Genomic DNA, 21,292 nt, shown 5'->3' on the forward strand with positions numbered 1-21,292 from the left:
GCACTAGTGCCGTCTCTGTGTCCGTGCAAGTCCCCAGCCCTCCTCCCGCTGAACCTGCCCGGAGGCCCTCGGCCGCGTCCTGTCCCTCACACAGCCCGTCCTGCTCCCACCTGAGGGTCCCTGGGGCCTTCTCTCTGGAGAGTTTCTAGGTGACAATTTTGACGCCACGGCTCTCAGGCGCTCCACACGTGGACCTGCCAGGCGGCGAGGGCGTCACTGTCAGAAGGTGCCCAGTGCAGAGCCGGTGGGGGGCGCTCTGGGACCACCCCAGCCCCCCGCCACTGCACTCAAGGACGTCCAGCCCCAAGGCGGGTCGCCGCTGTCAGTCCCGTGGCCTCCTCGTCCGCGACTGGGGACACGTGTGTCCGTGATGAAGGCTCCGGGCCTCCCAGCACTTCCTGTCGTGCAGGGGGGTGGAGGGGTAACTGGGGGCTGAGGGGGGCCACTTCTGACACCCCAGGAGCTGCCACTGACATCACAGGGTTACGTCACTAGGCTTTCCTTCTGGAAAACAGAATTTCAGACTCAAGGGATAAAGGAGGAGCAGGGGGCTTCCTAGGGGACATGACGCTGACTGCCCAGACGGAGGAGAAGGTAGCGCGTCCAGAGGGGACGGGGTGGCCGGGCCGCGGCCACGGACGCAGAATCCAGCGTGACTGCGGGGCCCCGGGTCTCCCCGGTCACATCGGAGGATAAAGGGCATCTCCCAGAGTGAGCCGGAGGTCAAGGCGGCCCTGAGCACGGAGGCGCCAGCTCAGCCCCCCATTCCTCCTCTTCCCTCAGCTGTTCGCCTGTCCCGGCCTTGAACACCATCGCCGTGCTGCTGATTCCATGCCTGACCGTGCACCGGGCGTCTGCCTGTCCGCCTGACGTCACTGCTGGGCAGTCGAGTACACAGCCCCCAAGCCTCGTCCTCCTTGCGCAAACGGGCCTCGCCTCCCACCCTCCTGCCGACACCAGCTCCATCCTCCCCTTCTCGGCCGGGACGCTATGGCTTCCTGGGAGCCCTCCTTCTCTGGCGCCCACATCCAGTCTGTCAGGAGAGGCCGTGGGTCCTGCTCGCAGAGCAGACTGAGAATCTGACCGTTTCCACCACGTCTGCTGCAGCTCCTTCCCCTCCCACCTGGATGCCTGCGTCCACCTTCCAAATGGTGGAAGGGCTTTGCCCTTGACTCCCGCAAACAGCAAAGGGGTCCCTGGACCACGGACACCTCTTCTCAAAGGTGCCAGAGTCTCCGCTTTGTGCTCAGGCAAAGGCCCAAACCTGCTCCCCTCCCGGACCGCCCCCCCCCCCCCCCCGCCGCCACACCCTGCTCGTCCTGCCGGAAAGCTCCTCTCCCGGGATCCGCAAGGGCATCGCCTCACTTCCTTCAGGTCTTTGCTTTCTTCAAATTCCCCTCCTCAGTGCAGCTCGTCTTACAGAGAACGGCACCAGCCTCCCCGGCTCCCTGCTCCTCCAACCCCTCCCCTGGCACTTCTCGGCTCTCCACGTACTGCACCATTTCCTGATTTTCTGTGTCCGAACATCTCCCAGCCTTAGGACACCGGCTCCCAAGGACGGGCTTTTGTTTGGTCCATAATGGATCCCAGGTGCCCGGCACCAGAAGGAGAGGCTCCAGCCACGGTGGAAGGAATGGACAATTGTTCCTGGGGTCGCTGGGGAATCCACTTCCCAAGGCGGGGCACCAGAGCCTGGCAGAGGCAGGACGGAGCTGTTTGAGGGGAGATGACTTTGAACGTGGGGAATATTTGGAGGGCGGCTGGGAGGCATACAGCAGTTGGGGAGGGAAACGAGAGCTGGTCTCTGTAGGTTAATTGTCAAAGATGAGGAGTTACAGGTGGAGAGCCTCAGGGATCCCTCTGAGGCTGGAGTGGAACATTTGTCTGCAAAAGGAGGTCTTGTGACAACAGTAAGACTAGAAAATTCGGGGAGGCCTGGAGCTGAGCTCTTGGCCCAGCGAGTGTCCAGAGCCATAACCTGCCTATGGCTGGAAGGCAGAACCATACGGTGGAGGGTCCCGCCTCTGAGAAGAAGCGTCTTCGTCCCTATAACTTGTCCCACAATCCTGGCTACCGTCGGGGTGCAGGGCCATGTCCGTGCTTGTGGGACCGGCCCATCTTGGCTTGAGTCGTGAGCAGTGGTCGGTGAGCTTGCTTTGATCTGGCTGGACCCGTCGACCAAGAGTTCGAGTGTATCTGGGAACGAGGGCTGTGACATCTGTGCTTGGCTGGCGTGTCAGCAGGGGGGTCGGAAAGATCGTCCTTTGCTTGGGTGCCACGGTCTCTCCCCTTTAACAGTGCTGTACAGTTTTTTGTTTTTTTTTTTTAATAAATTTATTTATTTTATTTATTTATTTTTGTCTGCATTGGGTCTTCTTGCTGCATGTGGGTTTTCTCTAGTTTCGGCGAGCGGGGGCTACTCTTCGTTGCCGTGTGCGGGCTTCTCATTGCAGTGGCTTCTCTTGTTGCGGAGCATGGGCTCTAGGCGCACGGGCTTCAGTAGTTGTGGCACGCGGGCTCAGTGGTTGTGGCGCACGGGCTTAGTTGCTCCGCAGCACGTGGGATCTTCCCGGACCAGGGCTCGAACCCGTGTCCCCTGCATCGGCAGGCGGATTCTCAACCACTGCGCCACCAGGGAAGTCCCAACAGTGATGTACAGTTTACGGCCGGTTTTTAAACGGATGCTCTTAGTTGAGCTTCAAAACCCAGCACCGTGAATCATCATGCTCCTCGGATCGGTGGGTGGCGGGGGAGAAGCAGGACTCAAGCGCTTGATCTGACCCTGGTCCAGCCTTCTCCTCCGGCCCCTGCCTGGCATGATGACGCGGGTGTCCTTCCTGGATGTGTGGGAGAGAGTGGCAAACCGTCGGGGCCGAGCGGTGGGTCTCTGGACACCTCCTCTGCTCTGCATCACACACGCGGTCCCCGTTTTTATCTCCAGACACAACCCTTCGTATGACTTTCCACAAACTCCTCAGTCTGGACAGTGAAGAACATCTCCATGTGGGCGAAGGATCCTGGGAGGAATCGGAGGGGCTTCCCACCTGGAAGCGGGGCTGGGCCGATAACTTCTTGTTTAGAAAATAAAAAGCCCCCTGTGGTTATTCAAAGATACGGACTATGGAGCGTAAGGGCTGAACACATCTTGGCCGGCGGGAGTCTGCGAGAGGAGGCTATGAGACGTACGAGTTCATCAAAGGGCGTCATGGGCTGAACAGGCAAGAACGCAGGCCCCCCGCCCCGGGAGGCCTGGGCTCCAGCCGAGGGGCAGCAAGGGCACCGGCACGCTCCATCCTCACCTGCGCGTCGGCAAGCGGGGATGGTCATTCTCGTCTGTCAAGCTCAGGCTCATGGCGCACAAGCCACGTGCCGAGGCGAATTGTAAACGGAAACTGTTGTACAAATGGAGGGTCTGCATGTGACTCCACGCGCCGTTCCTGGGGTCCTGCACCAGCCCCAATGCCAACAGTCACTTTCTGGGGTAGAAATTTTATACTCTAGAATTTTTTTCCTTTGTCTTTGTTTTTCTTTAAAAATAGCAGTAGCTTGAAAGAAAACGGCAGGTTGAGCGATGGCGTGGGCCTGGCCGACAGTGAGCGCCCCAGAGGACCCTGGGACTGAGGTGGGTCCTCTGCACCCAGACAGCTGCCTGCTGTCAGCTTCCTGCGGGTTCCTGCCGTCGGCCTCAAGTCCCCTGGCATGGTTCCCCACAGGGACCCACCCTCCAGACGCAGGCTCGTCCTGCCCTTCCCTGGTCTCCCCCGAGGGCCCCTCGGTCCCAGTACAGGCCCCGGCCAGTGGATACGTGTAGGTAGGGATGTGACAGCCCCTGGGATACAACTTGGGGTCCATCCAGCCACTTGGGGGGGCAGTGCCAAGGGAGGAGAGGCATGGAGCCTGAGTGGGGAGCTTGGTTTCCTTGTGCCCCAATGATTCACTGGCAGAGGTCAAGGGAGCGTACACACGTACACACACACACACACACACACACACACACACCCCGCAAGACAAAGACGACCCTGCGGGATCCCCGAGACAGAGGGGCAGTCGCATCTATGCTGTGGGGCGAGCAGGGGCGGGGGGCAGGCTGATGGGGGGGCACAGGGACAGCAGAAGCCCACCCGCTCGAAGGGGGTGGACAGGGCTTCTGGCCAGCAGAATCAGCACATAAGTAACATCAGTTCAACCGACTGGCAGCCAACTACGGGGTGGAGGGGGCGGGTAAGGACAAGGAGGGGGGACGGTGGCGGTCGCGGGGTGTTTCTGACACCTTAGATCAGAACTCTAGAGCATCCGCTCCGTGCTGTTATTCAATGGTTCAGCGCATCAACGTTTGTGCAAACATTACCCAGTCTCTTAACCAGGGAAAAATCCTGACAAAATACTAAAGCACACATGTTAAAGACCAACCGCAGGAGGGCTTGCCTATAGATAAAGAGAGAAGGTTGAACATGCCGGGGAGCGGAGGGACGTGTGCAGGGGCTAGAGGGACTGTCTAGGAGGGGGCAGCTCCCGGGAGCAGGTGCAGGAGGTCTTGGAGCCAGGGCGGGGGGTGGTGAGGGGGAGAGCCAGGCAGGGGCAAGGCTGGTCCTCTGGGCCAGGTGCTCCCACAGCAAGTTGTGGGGGGTGGGGGGCGGAGGAGCCCTCTCCAGAAAAGAGGGGTGCAGGCTGTTCTCCCCTGCCTCTCAGTGGAGGGGCCGTTTTAGCGTGAACACGATGGGCTGACAGTGCCGGCCAAGTGCGAGCCTTCACCCGTGGTCCTCGGGAGAGCTCATTTCCCGGATGCTGGGGGTGGGAAGGGGCTGCCCCGGCAGCTGCCCAGTGGTTGTAAACACCCTTCCACCGTCTCACTCCGGGATCCCAGGGCTGCATCCTCCCAGACAGTGTGTGTCATGCTAGGCCAGTTGCCAAGGGGGAAGGAAAGGACGCAGCAATCAAAACTCAGAAGGAAAGGGGGCCTAGCTCGTTCCAAACGTTAAAAAAAAGAAGAATAAAAAAATTTCAAATTAAAGCAACGAGAAAGAAAATCCTTTAAACCAATTTAAACAAACAAACAAGAGTAACTTAGTGGAAATAAGGAGTTGGGAGGAAGCGACGAGGAGGAGGAGAGCGATGGGGTGAGCGTGGGGCAGGCACGGCGTCGCAGGGCGGGACGCCGGTACTTACGTTTACCTCGGTGATGGCTATATCAACAATGCTACCCACAACAATCAGGGCGTCAAATGTGTTCCATGCATCACAGAAATAGTGCTGCATGGGGCAGAGGGGCCGAGGGAGGGAGAGAGGAGAAAAAAACCAACAACAAAGAGAAACAAAACAAAAGGAAGAGGAAAATGAAAAAAAAAAAAGCATGAAAGAAAGGAGAGAAGAGAAAAAAATGAGAAAAGAAAGAGGTTATGTGGGCATACTGGACCCTCTTACCACTCCACACTTCTGGAGGTGCACACCTGGCACCTGGTGCTCTCGGAGCCTGACAAAAGCCGGGTTAGTCGGTGGGGGGGGGGGGCCGGGCGGGGGTCCTGGAGGAGGAGGAGCCCCGGCCGCCCCTTGCCCGGCCCGGCAGAGCGGGGACAGTGCAGGGGCTCATGTCCCCCAGGACGGCGGCAGGTGCAAGAGAAAGCATGACTGGCGGGGGTAAAACAGGAAACCAAAAAATAAACCGAAGGAGGTAAAGAGGGAGGGACACGGAGGCGTCCTGGGCAGAATCATACTCACATTCGTCTCACTGAGAATGACGTCAATTACGCTGCCAATTACGATGAGGCAGTCAAAGACATTCCAGGGGTCACTAAAGTAGCCCTACACGGGGCGGCAGGACGGGAGTGAAAAGGAAGGTCAGACAGACAAGAACAGAGCACCGCCATGGGGCCGCACCGTCGCTGCTGAGTCCGAGCGGGGCGGGGGTCCTCCCCTTCCAGACCCAGCCCCCTCGCTGCCCGTCCTACTTCCCCAGCCCCTCCCAGGCCTCCAGTGCCTCCTCGGAGGCCTGCCTGCAGGGAGGGAGGGAACAGGGGCGGGGGCCCTCGAGAGGTGGTCTGGGAATTGGCAAGCGGCCATCATCGGTGTGCTCCAGGCGCAGCCAGGCCCTCTGGGCTCAGGGGTGAGCCGTGTGAAGCTCGTGATAACGAGGAGACCGTGGCATCAGAGCAGCATCTACGACAAGGTCACCCTCGTGGCAGCCCTGGATGGGCATCCAGCCCTGGACGGGCCTGGCGCCTCGGGACAGAGGCTTTCCTCCCTGAAAGGGGACGGAGGCCAGGTCAGTCCCAAGGTTTGGTAACGTGGGAGGTGACCCTAGACCGGCTCTCGGGGCGGGGGTGTCTCTGAAGCACTGCCGTGCCCAGAACCATCATTCTGACTCGGGATCCTGCTGAAGCGCCCCCCGCGAGAATGAGGTTCTCACAGCCCTTCCTGCAGGCTGGGTGGGGTTCTGGGAGCTGTCGTGTGTAGGGGGAGCAATCAGGATGCTGACTCCACTCCTTTGTCCTGCACACGTGGATTTTGTTTGTTTTACACCATATTTGGGGGAGGGAACGGATGAATGTTTTTGAAAGACTTTTTCAAAGTTCGTGGACAACTGGTCAACCAAGGGCTGTCCCCTTCCTGTGAGGGTTCTTGGAGTCCTGGGCAGGCAGGCTCTCCGCAAAGAGAGGGCGGGTTCTTGGGTCTGGACCACTGCCTCTCAGAGTGCAGGGGAAAGGGAGCAATGCTCTGTGACACACGGATGTACACGCTGTCCAGGAGCCCTGGGAACCACGCAGCCGTCCTCCCCAGGGGTGGAGTGGGGAGGGCCCGCACCGAGGGCATTTGTCTTTCCATAAGAAAGGACACCTGCCCCTTTGGTTCTTCAAGGAATGCCCCAGCCTCTGAGCCACGAGCTGGGGCTTCCAGGAGATGCGCTTCTGAGGTTGGTGAGGAGGTAAGAAAGCATCGGGCTGGGCTCTTAGAGTCTCCCCGGTCCCTCTCCCTGGCCCTCCTGGGGCGGCCAACTCTCCCTCTCTATTTCTGAGTCTCAGGAGTCTGCGCTCTCCCATTTCTTCCCAACTCCCTCCGGCTCTCTGACCCCTCCACCTCCCCTTCCCAGCCGTGCCCCCTCTCAGATGGATCACAAGACATTCTGTCCCAGGGCTGTTATTCTTAGTGTGGAGGTCAGGTCACAGGGAAAGGGACCTCTCGGTTCCCAGGTTTTTCTGCCAAAAAAAAAAGCAGAAGTGCCACCGTGGAAACTCTGGACAGCCCGGCGGGGAGCAGAGGTTGGCCAGGGCGTGGGTGAGGTGAGGGTCACTTGAAACCCTTGCTGGCTTCCCAGAGTATTTTTCTGAATATCCTGGAGACTCTGGGGGTACCTAGAGGCTTCTCTCTGCCATTCGAGTCACGTGCTGTGAGCGGGAAAGAACCGACCCCCCCCACCCCAGGGTCCTCCCATGGCATCCCAGGGCACGTGGAGAGCACTGGTTTTAAGGGCAAAGAGTGAAGACCCCGAGTGAACGACAAATATGCATGTGCTTTAACATCAGGTTTTGGAAAACACTGGGGGACTATCTCTAGAGAGGAAAACCATCTTTGTGGGCAGAGCTGTTTCGGGAGGGAAGGGGAGGGGGGGGGCGTCCAGGAAGAGAAAGGAGGTAAGCAGGAACCAGAGGACAGTCCGGGACGCCCAGCATCCAGCCTAGGAAACGCAGTGGCAAATCGTTATTCGGGTCTGGGGGCGAGAGGAGGAGAGAGGTCGGTGGGCGTCTCGGCGCTCAAGGAGGGGGGAGGGGCTGCAGTCTGTTCGTTCAGCAGAGGGACCTGGAACAGATGGGTGAGTTGGCCTCGGGCCACGGCGTGGACGAGGGGAGAGACGGAAAGGGAGAAGGCAGGCAGAGGCGAGGCGGATGAGAGGTTAACAGCTGGCAAGCGCCGAGAGGAGCCTGGCCCCCAGGGACCCTGCAACCCTCACCCACCCCATGCGTCGCCTGTCATCCCCACTCTTGGGCTCCTCTGCGTTCGTGCACAGGACAGGCCCGCCCCAGCGCTCTGCGGCCGGCGGCTTCCGCCGGGTTGCCTGGCCTCACCTGCCCCATTGCCCTCCACAGGCTGTGCTGCTGGAGCGTTTGGCTGGCCCCTCTGTCCTGTGGGCCCGGGGCCAAGGCCTCCACTGGCCGCAGAGCCCCACCAATTCCCGCCCGGAGGAGGTTGACACATGGCCCACGTGGGGGGTGACAGGGTCCCTTTAAGAGGCAGCTTCCCTCTGCCCTGTCCACCCCCTTCCTGCCCCGTCAACCCTCCAAGCTGGACCATGAACACAGTTTCAGGTCCAGCTGTCAGCGCCTCCTCCCAGCCGTCCACGCTCATCCCAGAAACACGCTGACACCCTCCAGGGGGCTCGACAGGTTGCCAAGGGACACACCTGGCCAATTCCCAAAGTGGGCAGGGCCCGGAAGGAAGTGCTCCCTGTGCCCAGTGCAAGAGCTGTGTCCTCTCTGTCACACACACGCACACACACACACACTCGCACACACACCTGTTTTCACCCATCTCCTCGACTGCTGGAAACCATGGGTGACATGGGTTTGGGGAGTATGATGGAGGAAATAGAATGGGAAAAAAATCATAGACTTGTTTTCTCGAAATCAGGCTGACCTCCAGGTCATACCTGTCACTCTTTCTCTCTCTGGTAGAAGTCAGGGTTAGCGAAAGGGGTTCTGGGCTCTCCCTGAAGTGGTGAACCAAACCTCTCAATGTCCAGCTCCTCAGGGCCAGGCAGGGCTGCCCACCCAGGGGCGGGCGGCGTTTTGGGGGAAGACTTTCTCTCGCCATCTCTAACCCTGTAGGGTGAGTGGGTCCCCAGCCTCAGGAGGTCTCGTGCGTGTCCCCCTGGGCTGAAAGGCAAGCGCCCGCTGGGAATAATCCCTTCTCTGGAGGGCGCCGACCCTCCACTCGTTGGCTGCCACGGCAGAAGAGACGTGGACCAAATCGATCCTAGGTTCAGCACAACGTTATTAGGAAAGGACACTGCTGCCCCAGCATCCACGATGCATTTCACCTGCATGAGAATTTTGGATTTTCCTCTCTTGGATTATCTGTGCCCTGATTCACTCCAACCCTGGAGCTGTTCCGAGTTGGAAGAGGCGATGTAGTGGTTAAGGGTGTGACCCGCAGAGGAAGGGTGTCTGGGTTCGAGTCCTCCCTCTGGCACTTACTGGCTGGGTGACCTCGAGCAGATAACCGCACCTCTCTGTGCCTCAGTTTCCCCCTATGACACGGCGACCTGTGGGTTATGATAGGAATGACACAAGTGAAGTGCCTGCACCTGTAAGAAGCCCAGTGAGTCCCAGCGACTGTCACGGTTGCTGGAGCTGGTCCGTCCCCTCCTAGGGAGGCCGGACGCACAGGGTCAGCTTTGGGGGTGGGACTGAGCAGCGGTGAAGGCAAGGCCCAGGAATGTGGAAGGAGGAGGGGGAAAGTGAAGATTCCAGAATCCCACGCTCCCTTCAGTGGGTCTCATCTTGAATCCTAGTGAGGACTGCCTGTCCTGAGATTCTCGGATGAAATCCAGCATCACTTTGAGATTGGTGACCGTAAGCAAGCTGTCCCGGCTAGATTCTGTCAAACTCAGGTTCACACAGATAGTTAACTGCCAGGTTCCTAGAAACCACTATTCCTCCCAGGGAGACCCAGGCCCCTTTTGCTCTGGCTGGAGGGCTGCGAGGAGAGGAGTGGGCTGCCAGGTGGGCCCACATCCTGTCTCCGGTCCCGAGAGCAGGGCTGCTGCTGGGAGGTCCAGGCACATGCCCTGGCCCCTGAATTCTGGACTCTCAGCCCCTTCCCCACCCAAAGCAGAGTCAGCACAAGCTTTACAACAGGATGGTGGTGAGAGGGGTCCACAGGAGTCTACACACCTGGGACTGCCATTGCTGGCTTTCTTCTCTTCTCCATCCCCTCCTGCGCGGCTTCCTTATCTACCTCTGACGGGTCCAGCAGAGAGAAGGCAAGGAACACAGAGGTGACCGGACGCTCTTCCCGGTGGGGAGGCTGACTGGACTTTGTCCGGGTCTCTGCCCCAAGACTGTTCCCTTCCAGGGACACATGGGGCCCCAGAGATCGACGTGGCGGCGGGGGAGGGACGCTGGGTGGAGGCTGGATGTGGAGCTGCTAGAAGCAGAAAGGGCCACCTGGGGGAGGCGGGGCCTAAAATGGAGTGGGCAGACGGCGGGTGCTTGGCCATGGAAGGGGGCCCAGCCGAGTAAGGGCCCTGCTGGCGTGAGCTGGGAGGCTGAGCCTGGTTCCGGGTCGTGGGACGGGGAGATGGGAGGTGGTGGGTGCAGCCGGCAGCTGACTGTCACACTGGTAACTGCCGCCACACAGAGATAATATGAACTATATGACGTTAGGATGTCATTCAGACGTAACAGTAATCAAGGAAATTACTGGCGTCTAGTGGGGCGGCATGGCTGGTGCACGGCTGCTCCCGGCCCCCGGCAGCTCCCACCCTGTGACGCGCCCCTTCAGAGGCCCTGGAGCCCCCCCAGCATAGACAGCTGGGACAGGGGTGGGCAGGGCAAAGGGCAGCAGTGGACAGGGGCCGGGGTCAGGGAGACCCCGGGCGGGTGGTGGTGATGGGGGCCGCACCCCCAGTAGTTAGAGGAGTGCGCACTTCGAAGTGGACATCTGCTCTGGTTTCTTCTCTGGAATTAAGCTTTTTTCTCCCCAGGAAGGTTTCAAAGGCCCTCATTCATTTATCTCACCGAGATGTAACGGGTGCTTCTGGGGGCCTGGAAGTGCAAAGCTGTGGGCAGAGCGTGAGCCCGACCTGACCTGCCGCCTCCCACGGGGGTGAGGGGACAGGGGGTCGGCTGGGCTCCTCTGGGGCCTGGGGAGGGTTTCCTCCGCCCCAGCTGGCACCTGGGTCCACGGCAGGACCCTGCTGCAGGATCGTCCAGGACGAGGGTTCAAGGGGATATGCCTCGAGCGCGGGCAAGGCCGTCTGACACATGGCAATGTCCGCAGGCACCCCGCTTCAAAGGGACATCGGGGGCCCCCTGGAGGGGGGAAGGGGATGCAGAGGACGGCAGCCTTGGTGGGAGCGAGGCACCATCTGCCCACCTGGAATCCTCTCCCGGCCCATCCCGCAGACTACGCCCCGGGGGGAGCCCCCCAAACCCGACCTGACGGTCCCATCTTCGCCCCCCGCCCTTCCCGACGCAAGCCACCTAACGGGCCGGCCCCTCCTTAGCCCCAGGAGGTGTGGCCCACCACACCCCTGCGGCCTCCACCTGCGCCCACTTTAGAGAACCCTGAGTGAACAAGAGCGCCCGCCCTCAGCTCCAGAGATGCGTCACCAGGCCTGGCCCCTCCTGTGTCAAACAGAGTGACTGCCAGCCTCCAGGGGAGGGGAGGTGGGCCCAGCTCACGCAGCCTTGCCGGGACTGTTCCTGCCACCGTCGTCTGGGTCTCAGCCCTGCTAGCGGCCCTCCCCCTCCCCTCCCACAGGTCCAGGCTGGCGGGTCTGGCCACCACTGCTCACAGGCGCAGGGGCACCGTCCCCTCCCAGTGACTCTCACGTGGCCGTGTCACCCAGCGTGAATCATCTCCACATTAAATAATGAAACGCAACAGCTGCCCTGCCCTCCCCACACGGGGCCTTTCCACGAGTGCTGGGATTATTTTTGATCATACTGACTTCAACGCCCCCTGCCCATCTGGCATCGAGTACCTGCAGACCGCCAGTAAAGGGGGTGCGGGGAACTAAACACAGACTTTTCCCATTATAACTTAGGAATTATAGACATATATATGTTTACATTATGTGTATAGGTGTGAGTTTCCTATACATAAAGATTTAGATCTCCTCTGAATTTTATTTAAGGAAAATTAAGGAAGTAGTACTAAGTATTTATTGCCAAAAGGGAGCTTTGGTTCTAAAGGGACTGAAGCCCACCAGCCTAAAAGAATGTCTAAGTTTCCGTGCAATTTCCGAAAAGGAAATATTCTTGCTGGCTCTTGGTGTTTTTAGAGTTGAACTTTCCATGTCGGAAGGAAATAGAAGGAGACGTTCATATTTCTAGTGGTAGTCTGAGCTGCACTGAACCTTGGCCATTAGCCGGCCACCGAGTCCCAGTTTCTGCTACACGTTACCTACTTGCTCCTCAAGTAAACAATCCGTAAATGCTCTTTCAGGACAAGCAGGGCCGCTCTCCCCAGGGCAGACCCGGCCCGCACACGGTGGGGCTTGCCCCCTGCAGATTTCCCAAACGCCCAGTGGAATGGTACTGGGGGCCTCTGGGAGGTGATTAGGCCATGAGGGTGGAGCCCTCAGGAACGGGACTGGGGTCCTTGAACAGGGGACCCCACAGAGCTCCCTCGCCCCTTCCACCTGTGAGGACACAGCTGTGAGCCGGACGGGGCCCCCTTCATTGAACGTGGCCCTGCTGGTGCTCCTATCTGGGACCCCCAGCCTCCAGACCGTGAGAAGTAGATTTCTGCAGTGTTTGTCCTAGCAGCCTGGGCAGACTGAGATGGCCATGACCCCGCTCAGGCGCAGCTAAGCCAGCCTCCCCACCTTACCGAGGAACGGACGCGGAAAGAACAGGGCTGTGTCTGGACCACAGCCCTACCTGCCCTCCCGGCTCGTTCGAGGTGATGCTGAGGTGGGAGGTGGGCTTCCTGCTCTGTCTCCAGAATTGCCTCTGTCGGTGGGATCTGGGGGCCGGGGATGATCAAGCAAGAAATAAAGTAAACTTTGTTTTGTAAGAAACAAAGCCTCACAAAAATCTTTGCCCCTTGCAGAAACGTCCGCCTGACTTAAAACTGTTAGGAGGGGGATTAGGGCGAGTGGTACGGCTGGATCCGGAGGAAGCTGGAGAGAAAGCAGATTCTAGCTGCAATGTCGTATCTGGTGAAGACAAAGCCAGTTTCTAGTAGTTTCAGCTTTCCAGACAGGAGACGGGATGGCCCTGGCTGGCATCCTTTCCTGCCGGCCACCCCACTTTCTCCTCCATCTCCTGGTCCTTTACTGGCTCTAAGGAAAGGGTCCTGACGTTCTCTCAGTAGCTCAGGGAGGACTCCCTCCCAGGACCCCAGCCCGATGGCTCCTGCCTGCGGGGTCTTCCCAGCACTTGGAAGAGCCCGGCCCTGGTTCCTCTCGCCCCGTCTGCCCGGGCTGCCCCGATGGAACCTACCCTTTGGTGTGGCCCCCGCTGGCCTTCTTTAGGGGGACAGAGGGCAGAGCTGATTTTGGACGTTAAGGAAAATCATAGCCTAAACTTGAGCCCCGTGTGAGCGGGAAGGCAGGCAGGGCTCAGCTGGGCAGACGGGTCCCTTCTCTTGTCAGATGGTCACCTGCTGGGGGGCTCGCCCTGCTTCTCCACCCGCCTGGCCCCTTTCCCAGAGAGGGAGCGGCTCGCTCACCGGGGACAAGGAAACACCAGAGACATCAGGTCCGGCCTCGGAAGCCCCCTCCCCATCTGCTGGGGCAGGGGTGCCCCTGGGGAGCCCCAAGCTGGCTGGAGGTTGTGCTCATGTGAGAAAGGCTGTTACTAAAGTGGAAGCAGACGCTGGGTCTTTAAGGAAAGAAGGTTCTGGACGTGGACAAAGCTGAGGACAGACAGAAGAATCGGCTGCAGTTTCCCGGCTGGAGACAGCCTCCCTGAAGGCTCCCTGACCCCCCCCCTCCCCATACTGGCCCCCTCTGTCAGTCCAGCCCTCATCCGTCCCTCTACCACAGCCCAGGGAAGGAGTCAGCTGGTGATGACTCTTCCTCCCTTGACCGTTCACCCCAGAAATCTGCACCATGTCTCGGGCAACAGTCCTTCCCAAGACAGAAAACCCTCCTAAGGATGGCAGAGGAGACTTTATTCTGGGGGCACCAGGGGCCGGGACCCTCACACATAAGCATAGTCAGAAATGAGGGGAAGGCTGCCTTCGTGCTTGGCAAGGCCAAGGCCACCCATACTCTCAGCTCAGACTTTCTGGCAGAGCACATCAGCCTGGCCCGGCCTCACAGCTTGGTGCTGACCACTGAACCGCCTGCCTCGGCATCTGCAGCTACTGGACCCGGGAGGTCCGGGGACGACTGGGGGGCCAGGAGGGGACCCACACAGGGGACGCCGGGCCAGGAGCCCGTCTTACTCTTCCCACAGGGCTCCCACACCTGAGATCACCCACCTGGGTCCATGGAGCCAGAGCAGTTGGGGTGAGGCGGATGGATGGAGGGATGCAGACCCCGCGAACGGCCTGCGGAGAAGCGGTGTCTAGGGCCCCGTGGCCCAATATGGCAGCCGCCGGCCACGTGGCCACACAGATTTGAATTAATTTAAATAGAATTAAGAATCCATGCCTCTGCTGCATGAGCCAAGGTGCCCAGGAGGCGGGTGGCTGTTTACAGACGGATGGTGGGCACGGAGCGTCTTTATTCCTGCAAGACAGTCCTGGCGCTGGTCTGGAGACCTCATGCATCCCTCGGGTTGAAACGCCTTTGGGCCCCAGTTTCTCCTGCAACAGGAGTGTCCCCGAGGCTTCAGTTGCTCTTATGCCCAAGAGCCGGGGGCCAGGGGGGTCGATGAGTGTTTCCACTTTGGTTCCACTCGCCTTCTGGACTGTTCTCGGCGGGGAGGGAGTGGAAGAGCGTTTTGATCACAGAGAGCTGTGGGGTCAGGCCCTCCGGGGGCAGAGACGTGGCCGCTCCCTGAGCGGGCAGCATCAAGGGGATGGGAAAGTCTCAGAAACAGCTGTCCCTGCTTCCTCACCTGCCAAGGCCCAGGTGAGTCCCCGGGCGGAGCAGGGCTAGTCGGGAGTCTTCCCACCTCCCTGGGCCGACCTGCTTCTCTGAGCGGGAGCCTGGGGCCCCTTCTCCCTTCATCACCCGCTGGGTCATGGTCAACAGCAAGTTCCAGGCACATGATCACCCCACCCCCCAGAGCTGACCGTGGAGCATCTGGGGCTGGCCCTGCCCTGGAACCTCCGCAGTCACGGCAGAGCTGCCCAAAGGGACCGAAGCCTTGGAACCCCCAGGGTCATCCTATTGACCCTGAAGGACTTGGGTTAAAGTTCAATCTGGAGTTTTAACTGGGATTGTACTGAAGAGAAATGACATCTTTGTAACATTGACTTTCCCAATTCATGAACATGACATATTTCTCCATTTACTGAGTTTTCTTTAATTCCTCTGTGTGAAATTTCACAGATCTTCTGTAAAGATCTTAGAGGTTTTTGGTTAGATTTATTCTTAGGCATTGGATATTTTTCAATGCTTATCATAAAGTGTATCTTAAAAGTTTTTTCCTGTCTTTGCTGATAAATTTCTGTTCATGATAGGAGGACAGTCCAGCTATTTAGTTAACTTCAGACGATTCTATCCGAAACCTTTTCATGCTGACCAGCTTGGTCCTGCACAGTCTCGTAGGGCCCAGGGACCATCGGGAAAGTCCAGGGCAGTCCTCCTGCTCGGGGAGAAACTCCCTCTGGCCATTAGGTGTTCAAGACACTCCTGTCACCTGCCCCATTCTTCAGACAAAATGTGAATTTTAGGAGCAGAGCAGGGATTTACTAGAGTCAATTTATCTTCCATAAGGTGGCGAGCAGAACAGATGCAAATGAAGACCAAGAACATCAATTACCATGAGGACAACGAAAGAATGAGGCCAAACTACAAACCGACCGACCGACCAGCCAACCAACCACAGAGACCAAGGGACAGAGTAGGAAGCCCAGCAGGCCAACCTCAGACACCTGATGTTAGGACTGATGTCAACTCCTGCGTCCTTGCTGCCTAACTGTCCTTCCTCAGCTGACGCTCGCAGGTGCAAACTCACTTGCGGCACAAACACACGATCATGTTAGGAGCACCGGTTCTAGGGCCAGATCCAGCTAGATATTTCCACCAGAGCTTCAAGTACTTTCCTTTTTAAAAAATTTATTTATTTATCTATTTTTGGCTGCGTTGGGTCTTCATTGCTGCTCACGGGCTTTTCTCTAGTTGCGGCGAGCGGGGGCTACTCTTCATTGTGGTGAGCGGGCTTCTCGTTGCGGTGGCTTCTCTTGTAGTGGAGCACGGGCTCTAGGTGCATAGGCTTCAGCAGTTGTGGCTCGCGGGCTCAGTAGTTGTGGCTCGTGGGCTCTAGAGTGCAGGCTCAGTAGTTGTGGCTCGCGGGCTCTAGAGCGCAGGCTCAGTAGTTGTGGCACACGGGCTTAGCTGCTCCGCGGCATGTGGGATCTTCCTGGACCGGGGCTTGAACCCGTGCCCCCTGCATTGGCAGGCAGTTTCTTAACCACTGCGCCACCAGGGAAGTCCCCTCAAGTACTTTCTGGTTTGGTTTTCTTCCTGGAAATTTTGGGGATGCTTTTCTCGGAGTCTACTCCTTAACGAGAATCCAGGAACCCCACTCTCCTCCCAACTGGACAGCCTTGTTTTCCCCCTCTGCTGCCAGAAACCCCTGCAGGGTGTTCCCAGAAAAGGTCCATTTCCCTTTTTCTTTATACCACAGACAGACCCTGGCATGTGTGAAATGCAGATGGCCCCAGGATGGCTCTCTTACTTCTTTGGAAAAGTTTCTCTTATTTCACCCCACCTTCTCACCACAGAAAACTAGAGATGGAGGAAGTTGGGTGCTTTATGGTTTACAGGCACCCTACCTGGGCTGCTTCCCGGGGAACGGGCTTGCTCCTGGGTGTGCAGGATTCAGGGAGAGTGTTTTCCAGGCAGAGGCCCCTGCAGGTGTCACTGCCACGTGCTCCTCAGGGCAGGTTTGCCCAGTGCATCTCCTGAGCTCAGGAGCCTGACTCAGGAGGTCCCCAGCAGGGCCCCGCAGCCGGCATCAGGCATCGTCAGAAACACGTCTGAGTCAACGTGGAATGACTCAAGGCTTTGAAATATTTAAACTGCATGTCTCACCAAACTGGGTGAAAATGATGCCAGTTTCCCTCCTGGAGGCTGTTGTCTGAGTCGGAAGCTCAGCCCCAGCGCGGCCCGGCCTCCCAGCCTCCCCAGGGCACGCTGCTGCGGGCTGTAAGCCCGCCGGCTCCCGCGCCGCATGGCTGGGAATAGGACCGCAGGGGACCCCACAGAAGGTGGCCAGGGACATTCCATGGTCTCCTCTGCCCCTAAATGGGACAGGGCTTGGAAGGGAAAGTGAGACAGAGTTTATTTGCTGCTCTGGAGGAGATAGGAAAACACCACTGTTATCACCAAATGACATTCATTAGGAGTCTTATTCTCTGAAAATCAGCCAGGATCCCAGGCATTCTCAAGGAGAGAGGAAGACTCGGCATGGTAAGAATACGGTCTGTCTTGTCTTTGAAGCCCCTCAAAGGTGGCTTCCCTCTTTCTGGAAAGTTCCCAGCAGAACACCCGGTGTGGGAAGATGCTTGCTAACAGTTCTGTGTGGCGGAAATTACATCGACTACAAAGTCAGACACACTGGCTTCTATTCCCAGTTCTGCCGCTTAATAATGGTGTAATTAATACGATGGTTAATTGCTCTGAGCTGCACTCCCCTCTTCCCTAAGACGAGGAGCTAATACCTATCTTGGAGAGGCGTCTTGAGGATTCCACGCAACGAGGTGTGTGTAGCACTGCAGGTGACTGAGAATTGTTGGTGGAATGTTAATTCAGAGAAGACGACGCAGATCCTGGCGCTGAATAGGGATCCGACAGCCAAGGGGCACCCCCTCCTGGCCCGGCTAGTGCTGGGGCAGGTGAACATCTGAATGGAAATGGAATATAGGGCCAGGGACTCCTGCTTTTCACCCCCCGTTGACCTGTGTTGCATCTGGAAAAACTAGTAACAGCGGGGAAGAGAAGGTTTGGAAAGCTGCCCTGCACGATCCTCTTAGAAACAATGCGTTCCCTCTCATCGCCCCCCAAAGCTGTGCAGCAGCCGGGAGCCTCCAAGCCACTGGGATACCCCCTCCGGGGCAGCCGCCCCCTGTGAAGCCCAGGTCAGTGGACGCCGGCGGTGCTGACCTGTCTACAGGGCCGGAGACGGAAGGCCTGCTTGAACCGGGTCACCCTCCGTCCTTGAGGCCCAGGGGCAGGTCGGTTGGGGAGGGCACAGATAATCCAAGTGACAGGCAGCCAACCTGCCCTGCCTTGCCTCGCTCAGCCAATGGCTCTTATTTTCTCTCCCAGCCTTTTTTCTAGAAGCTTCTTACAAGTGGCAAAGCAGAGACATTTGCAGGTCCGTCCCGTCCTGGAAGGTACAGGGGGCAGTGAGTGATGCAGCCCTGAGGTGGGGAGCCAGACACCCAGCCCTGAGCAAACGCAGCCCCGGCTCAGCTCTTACAGCCAGGCTCTTAGTCTGCGCGGCGGGCGAAACGGGGAGAGAGCAGAGCCCGGGTGGGCCTGGGGGGGCTGGGCCTCGAGAGGTCTGGTTCCCAGTCTCTTCTAGATGACGTGCCGGGGGCCGGGGCCACGGTGGGGGGACGAGGACCATTCCGCCTACCCCGCAAGGAGGTTTGCTCAGGCATGTCCCCGCTCCCTGTGTCCAGACCACGGCCCGGACCGCGGGCTGAGATTCTGCTTCGAGGAGCTGGCCTGGCTCAAGGCCTGCAGGCTCCGGAGCCGGAGCGTTCAGCGTCGGGAGGATACGGTCCTTCGCTGAGACTCTGCGCCCACTGTCCCCCACCCTGTCCCCCCTGGCACCGTGGACCAGAGGCCCGTCTCAGAGGCCTACCTTGGGCTTGAAGGCGATGAGCTTCAGAATCATCTCCACTGTGAAGAGGCCGGTGAACAGCATGTTGAGAACGTTCATGGCGATTTTGAACAGGCAGCTCTGACCGTAGTGCTGGAGGGGCGGGGGCACCGTGAAATGAGCCCGGGGCTCCCTGCTCCCAGCCGCCCCTCAACAGGGACCCTCCTGCACCCAGCCCGGGGGCCGACCACCCCCGCGGGGGCCAGGCGGACTCAGGAAGCCCTGCAGGTCCCTCCCGTCTCTGCCGTCACTGCCGGCGCAGCTGCGCAGACGCCTGCGCTCCTGCCCGATCGGGGGACAGTTCTGCCGGCCCCCTGGTCCTCAGGGGGCTCCACCCAGCTCGGCCCACTGACGGTCACGGCCCCTTCGAGGTCACCTGTGCTCCACTTCCCTCCCTCCATCTCATCAACCCAGGATCCTGGGGTCCTCCGCCCTCGAGAAGGGACACGTGTGTTTCTCCAGCTGCCCCCCCGCCCCCTTGGCCAGCGCGACGGTGACGCGCCTCCCACGCGCCCACTGGTGGACACCACGGCCGGCCCGCCGGACCGACCTGCATGGCCAGGCAGATGGTGTTGAGCAGGATGAGGACGAACATCAGGTACTCGAAGTAGGTGGAGTTGACCACGTACCACACCTTGTACTGGTGCTGGTTCTTGGGGATGTACCTCCGCAGGGGCCGGGCCTTGAGGGCGTACTCCACGCACTGCCGCTGGGTCGGGGAGACGGGGGTGAGAAACCCGGGTGATGGGGGGATGGCGGGGGTGGGCAGGTGCAGAGGAAGCTGCACACCCCAGGGGTGGGGTTCTCTGGCAGAGAGAGAGACCATCTATTGCTCTAGCTCGTTTATAGGTCGAGCTGCTACTTGGACGTTTTTTGATTTTCTATCCTTCCCTTAACCGAGGAGAGACCCTCTCTAGTTAGTCCCCATTAGGACGTAGTCAGGGGGTCCGTGTCTTCTTCTTTCCATCTCGGTGATGCCTGCTGTACACTGCAGATGCTCGGTGGCATTTGGTAAATACTTGCTGACTGATTGATAGTCTGTCTTCTCACTGATGGTTTCCCAGCCACAGACTCTCCTGGGGGCCCGTCTCTCTGCAATGTTCCTTTCCTGTCCTAAGTCCATCTTCCTTATCTGCCACGGTCCGCAGAACAGAAGTCACAGCTCACGGCCAGGGGATGGGATCCTGGGCTGACTACACTCCGGCCATCTCTGCGCTGTGCCCGGAGCCCAGGTCAGGACCAGGGTCACCTAGGCCCTTCTCTCATCCCAGCCTCCAAGCCCGACCAGTTCTGTTCTCTCCATCTCTACCGTCACCTCTCCCCTACACTTGCTAATTGGCCTCCCTCTCTCCTGGCTTCCTGACAATCCAAAGTCCACACAGCGGCCAGAAGGCTGAGTCTAGACCCAAGGTGCGGACATCGGAGCTGCAAGGGGTGCAGCGGGCCTGACAGGGGGTGCTCCTTCCCTAGCAGAGCTCGAGTTCCCCACGGACGGGACGCATTTCCCGTGGACGCTTCCCGGCCTCCTGACTGCACACCCAGCCTGCCCTCCCGGCCGCGGAGCTCAGGCCAGGGCCGGCGTGGCCGCGTCCCTCCTGCTGGAGCCCTTCCCACCCTCTGCGTGCACGGTCTCTCTGTTCTACAAGAAACCATCTAACAGTGGTTTCTAAGCCGTCCTCTCCCCGCCCCAAACCTGCCACTCTCACTGTTCTGGTTTCTTTCCCCTTCATCAACGGCGCCGCCCCACCCTGGGCACCTCCTGACTCATCGGCTTCTAGGTGCGGGCGAGAGGCTCTTTCACAGAACCCCCCCAGACCCACCACCGAGTCTCCCTGAGGAGCTGTGAACAGACCCTGTTGGCTGAGCGCGGCTGCAAGCTGGATCTGCAGGGTCTGCGTTCCTTCTGCCCTTGGGCCTCCGGGAGACACTGGCGGCGGGGGCCTGGGCTCTCTCCCGACCACAACCTCCCCCGGGGGCCCAAGCTACAGCCCCCCACCTCCTGGCCTCCTGGGGGACCCAAGCTGCAGCCCGCCCACCTCCTGGCCCTCCCGGGGGGCCCAAGCTGCAGCCCGCCCACCTCCTGGCCCTCCCGGGGGGCCCAAGCTGCAGCCCGCCCACCTCCTGGTCCCTGGCCCCTCCGGGGGTACCTGATTCTTGTCCAGCTCGCAGTTCTTGTACTCCTGCTCCCCCTGCTCCTGGAAGGTGACGATGACGAAGCCCACGAAGATGTTCATCATGAAGAAGGCGATGATGATGATGTAGATGATGAAGAAGACGGAGATCTCCACGCGGTAGTTGTAAATGGGGCCCTTGTCCTCCGTGTGGGAGTCGATGGAGCGGTACAGCAGCCTGGGGGGGGGGGACAGCCCGCGGAGGGCGGTGGCGATGACACCGCTGCTCCTAGCGCCCCCGGGGCCGGGGAGCTGGAAACAGCTCCAGGCTGAGAGTCGGGAGGCCTGGGTTCAAGCCCCAGCTCCGCCTCTTACTGGCTGTGTGACTTGGGCAAACCACTCAACCTCTCTGAGCCTCGGATTCCTTACCTGCCAAGTGGAGACAATAATTCCGGACTTTCCTACCAGGCAGGGTAGTTGATATAACGTGTGTGAAGGTGTTTTGAAACT

The 21,292-nt window shown here is 59.2% G+C and overlaps 1 protein-coding gene across 1 annotated transcript in view; it reads right to left on the reverse strand.

The window, feature by feature from the left end:
• Positions 1-21,292, reverse strand: part of CACNA1C (calcium voltage-gated channel subunit alpha1 C) — a 447,611-nt gene that overhangs the window by 47,054 nt on the left and 379,265 nt on the right. Inside the window, 4 exon segments of the mRNA XM_068562083.1 lie at positions 5,716-5,799; positions 18,654-18,764; positions 19,222-19,380; positions 20,819-21,020. Coding sequence (XP_068418184.1) covers positions 5,716-5,799; positions 18,654-18,764; positions 19,222-19,380; positions 20,819-21,020 — 556 coding nt within the window.

This window comes from Eschrichtius robustus, chromosome 13 (genome assembly GCF_028021215.1).
Source record: "Eschrichtius robustus isolate mEscRob2 chromosome 13, mEscRob2.pri, whole genome shotgun sequence".
Taxonomy (NCBI): Eukaryota; Metazoa; Chordata; class Mammalia; order Artiodactyla; family Eschrichtiidae; genus Eschrichtius; species Eschrichtius robustus.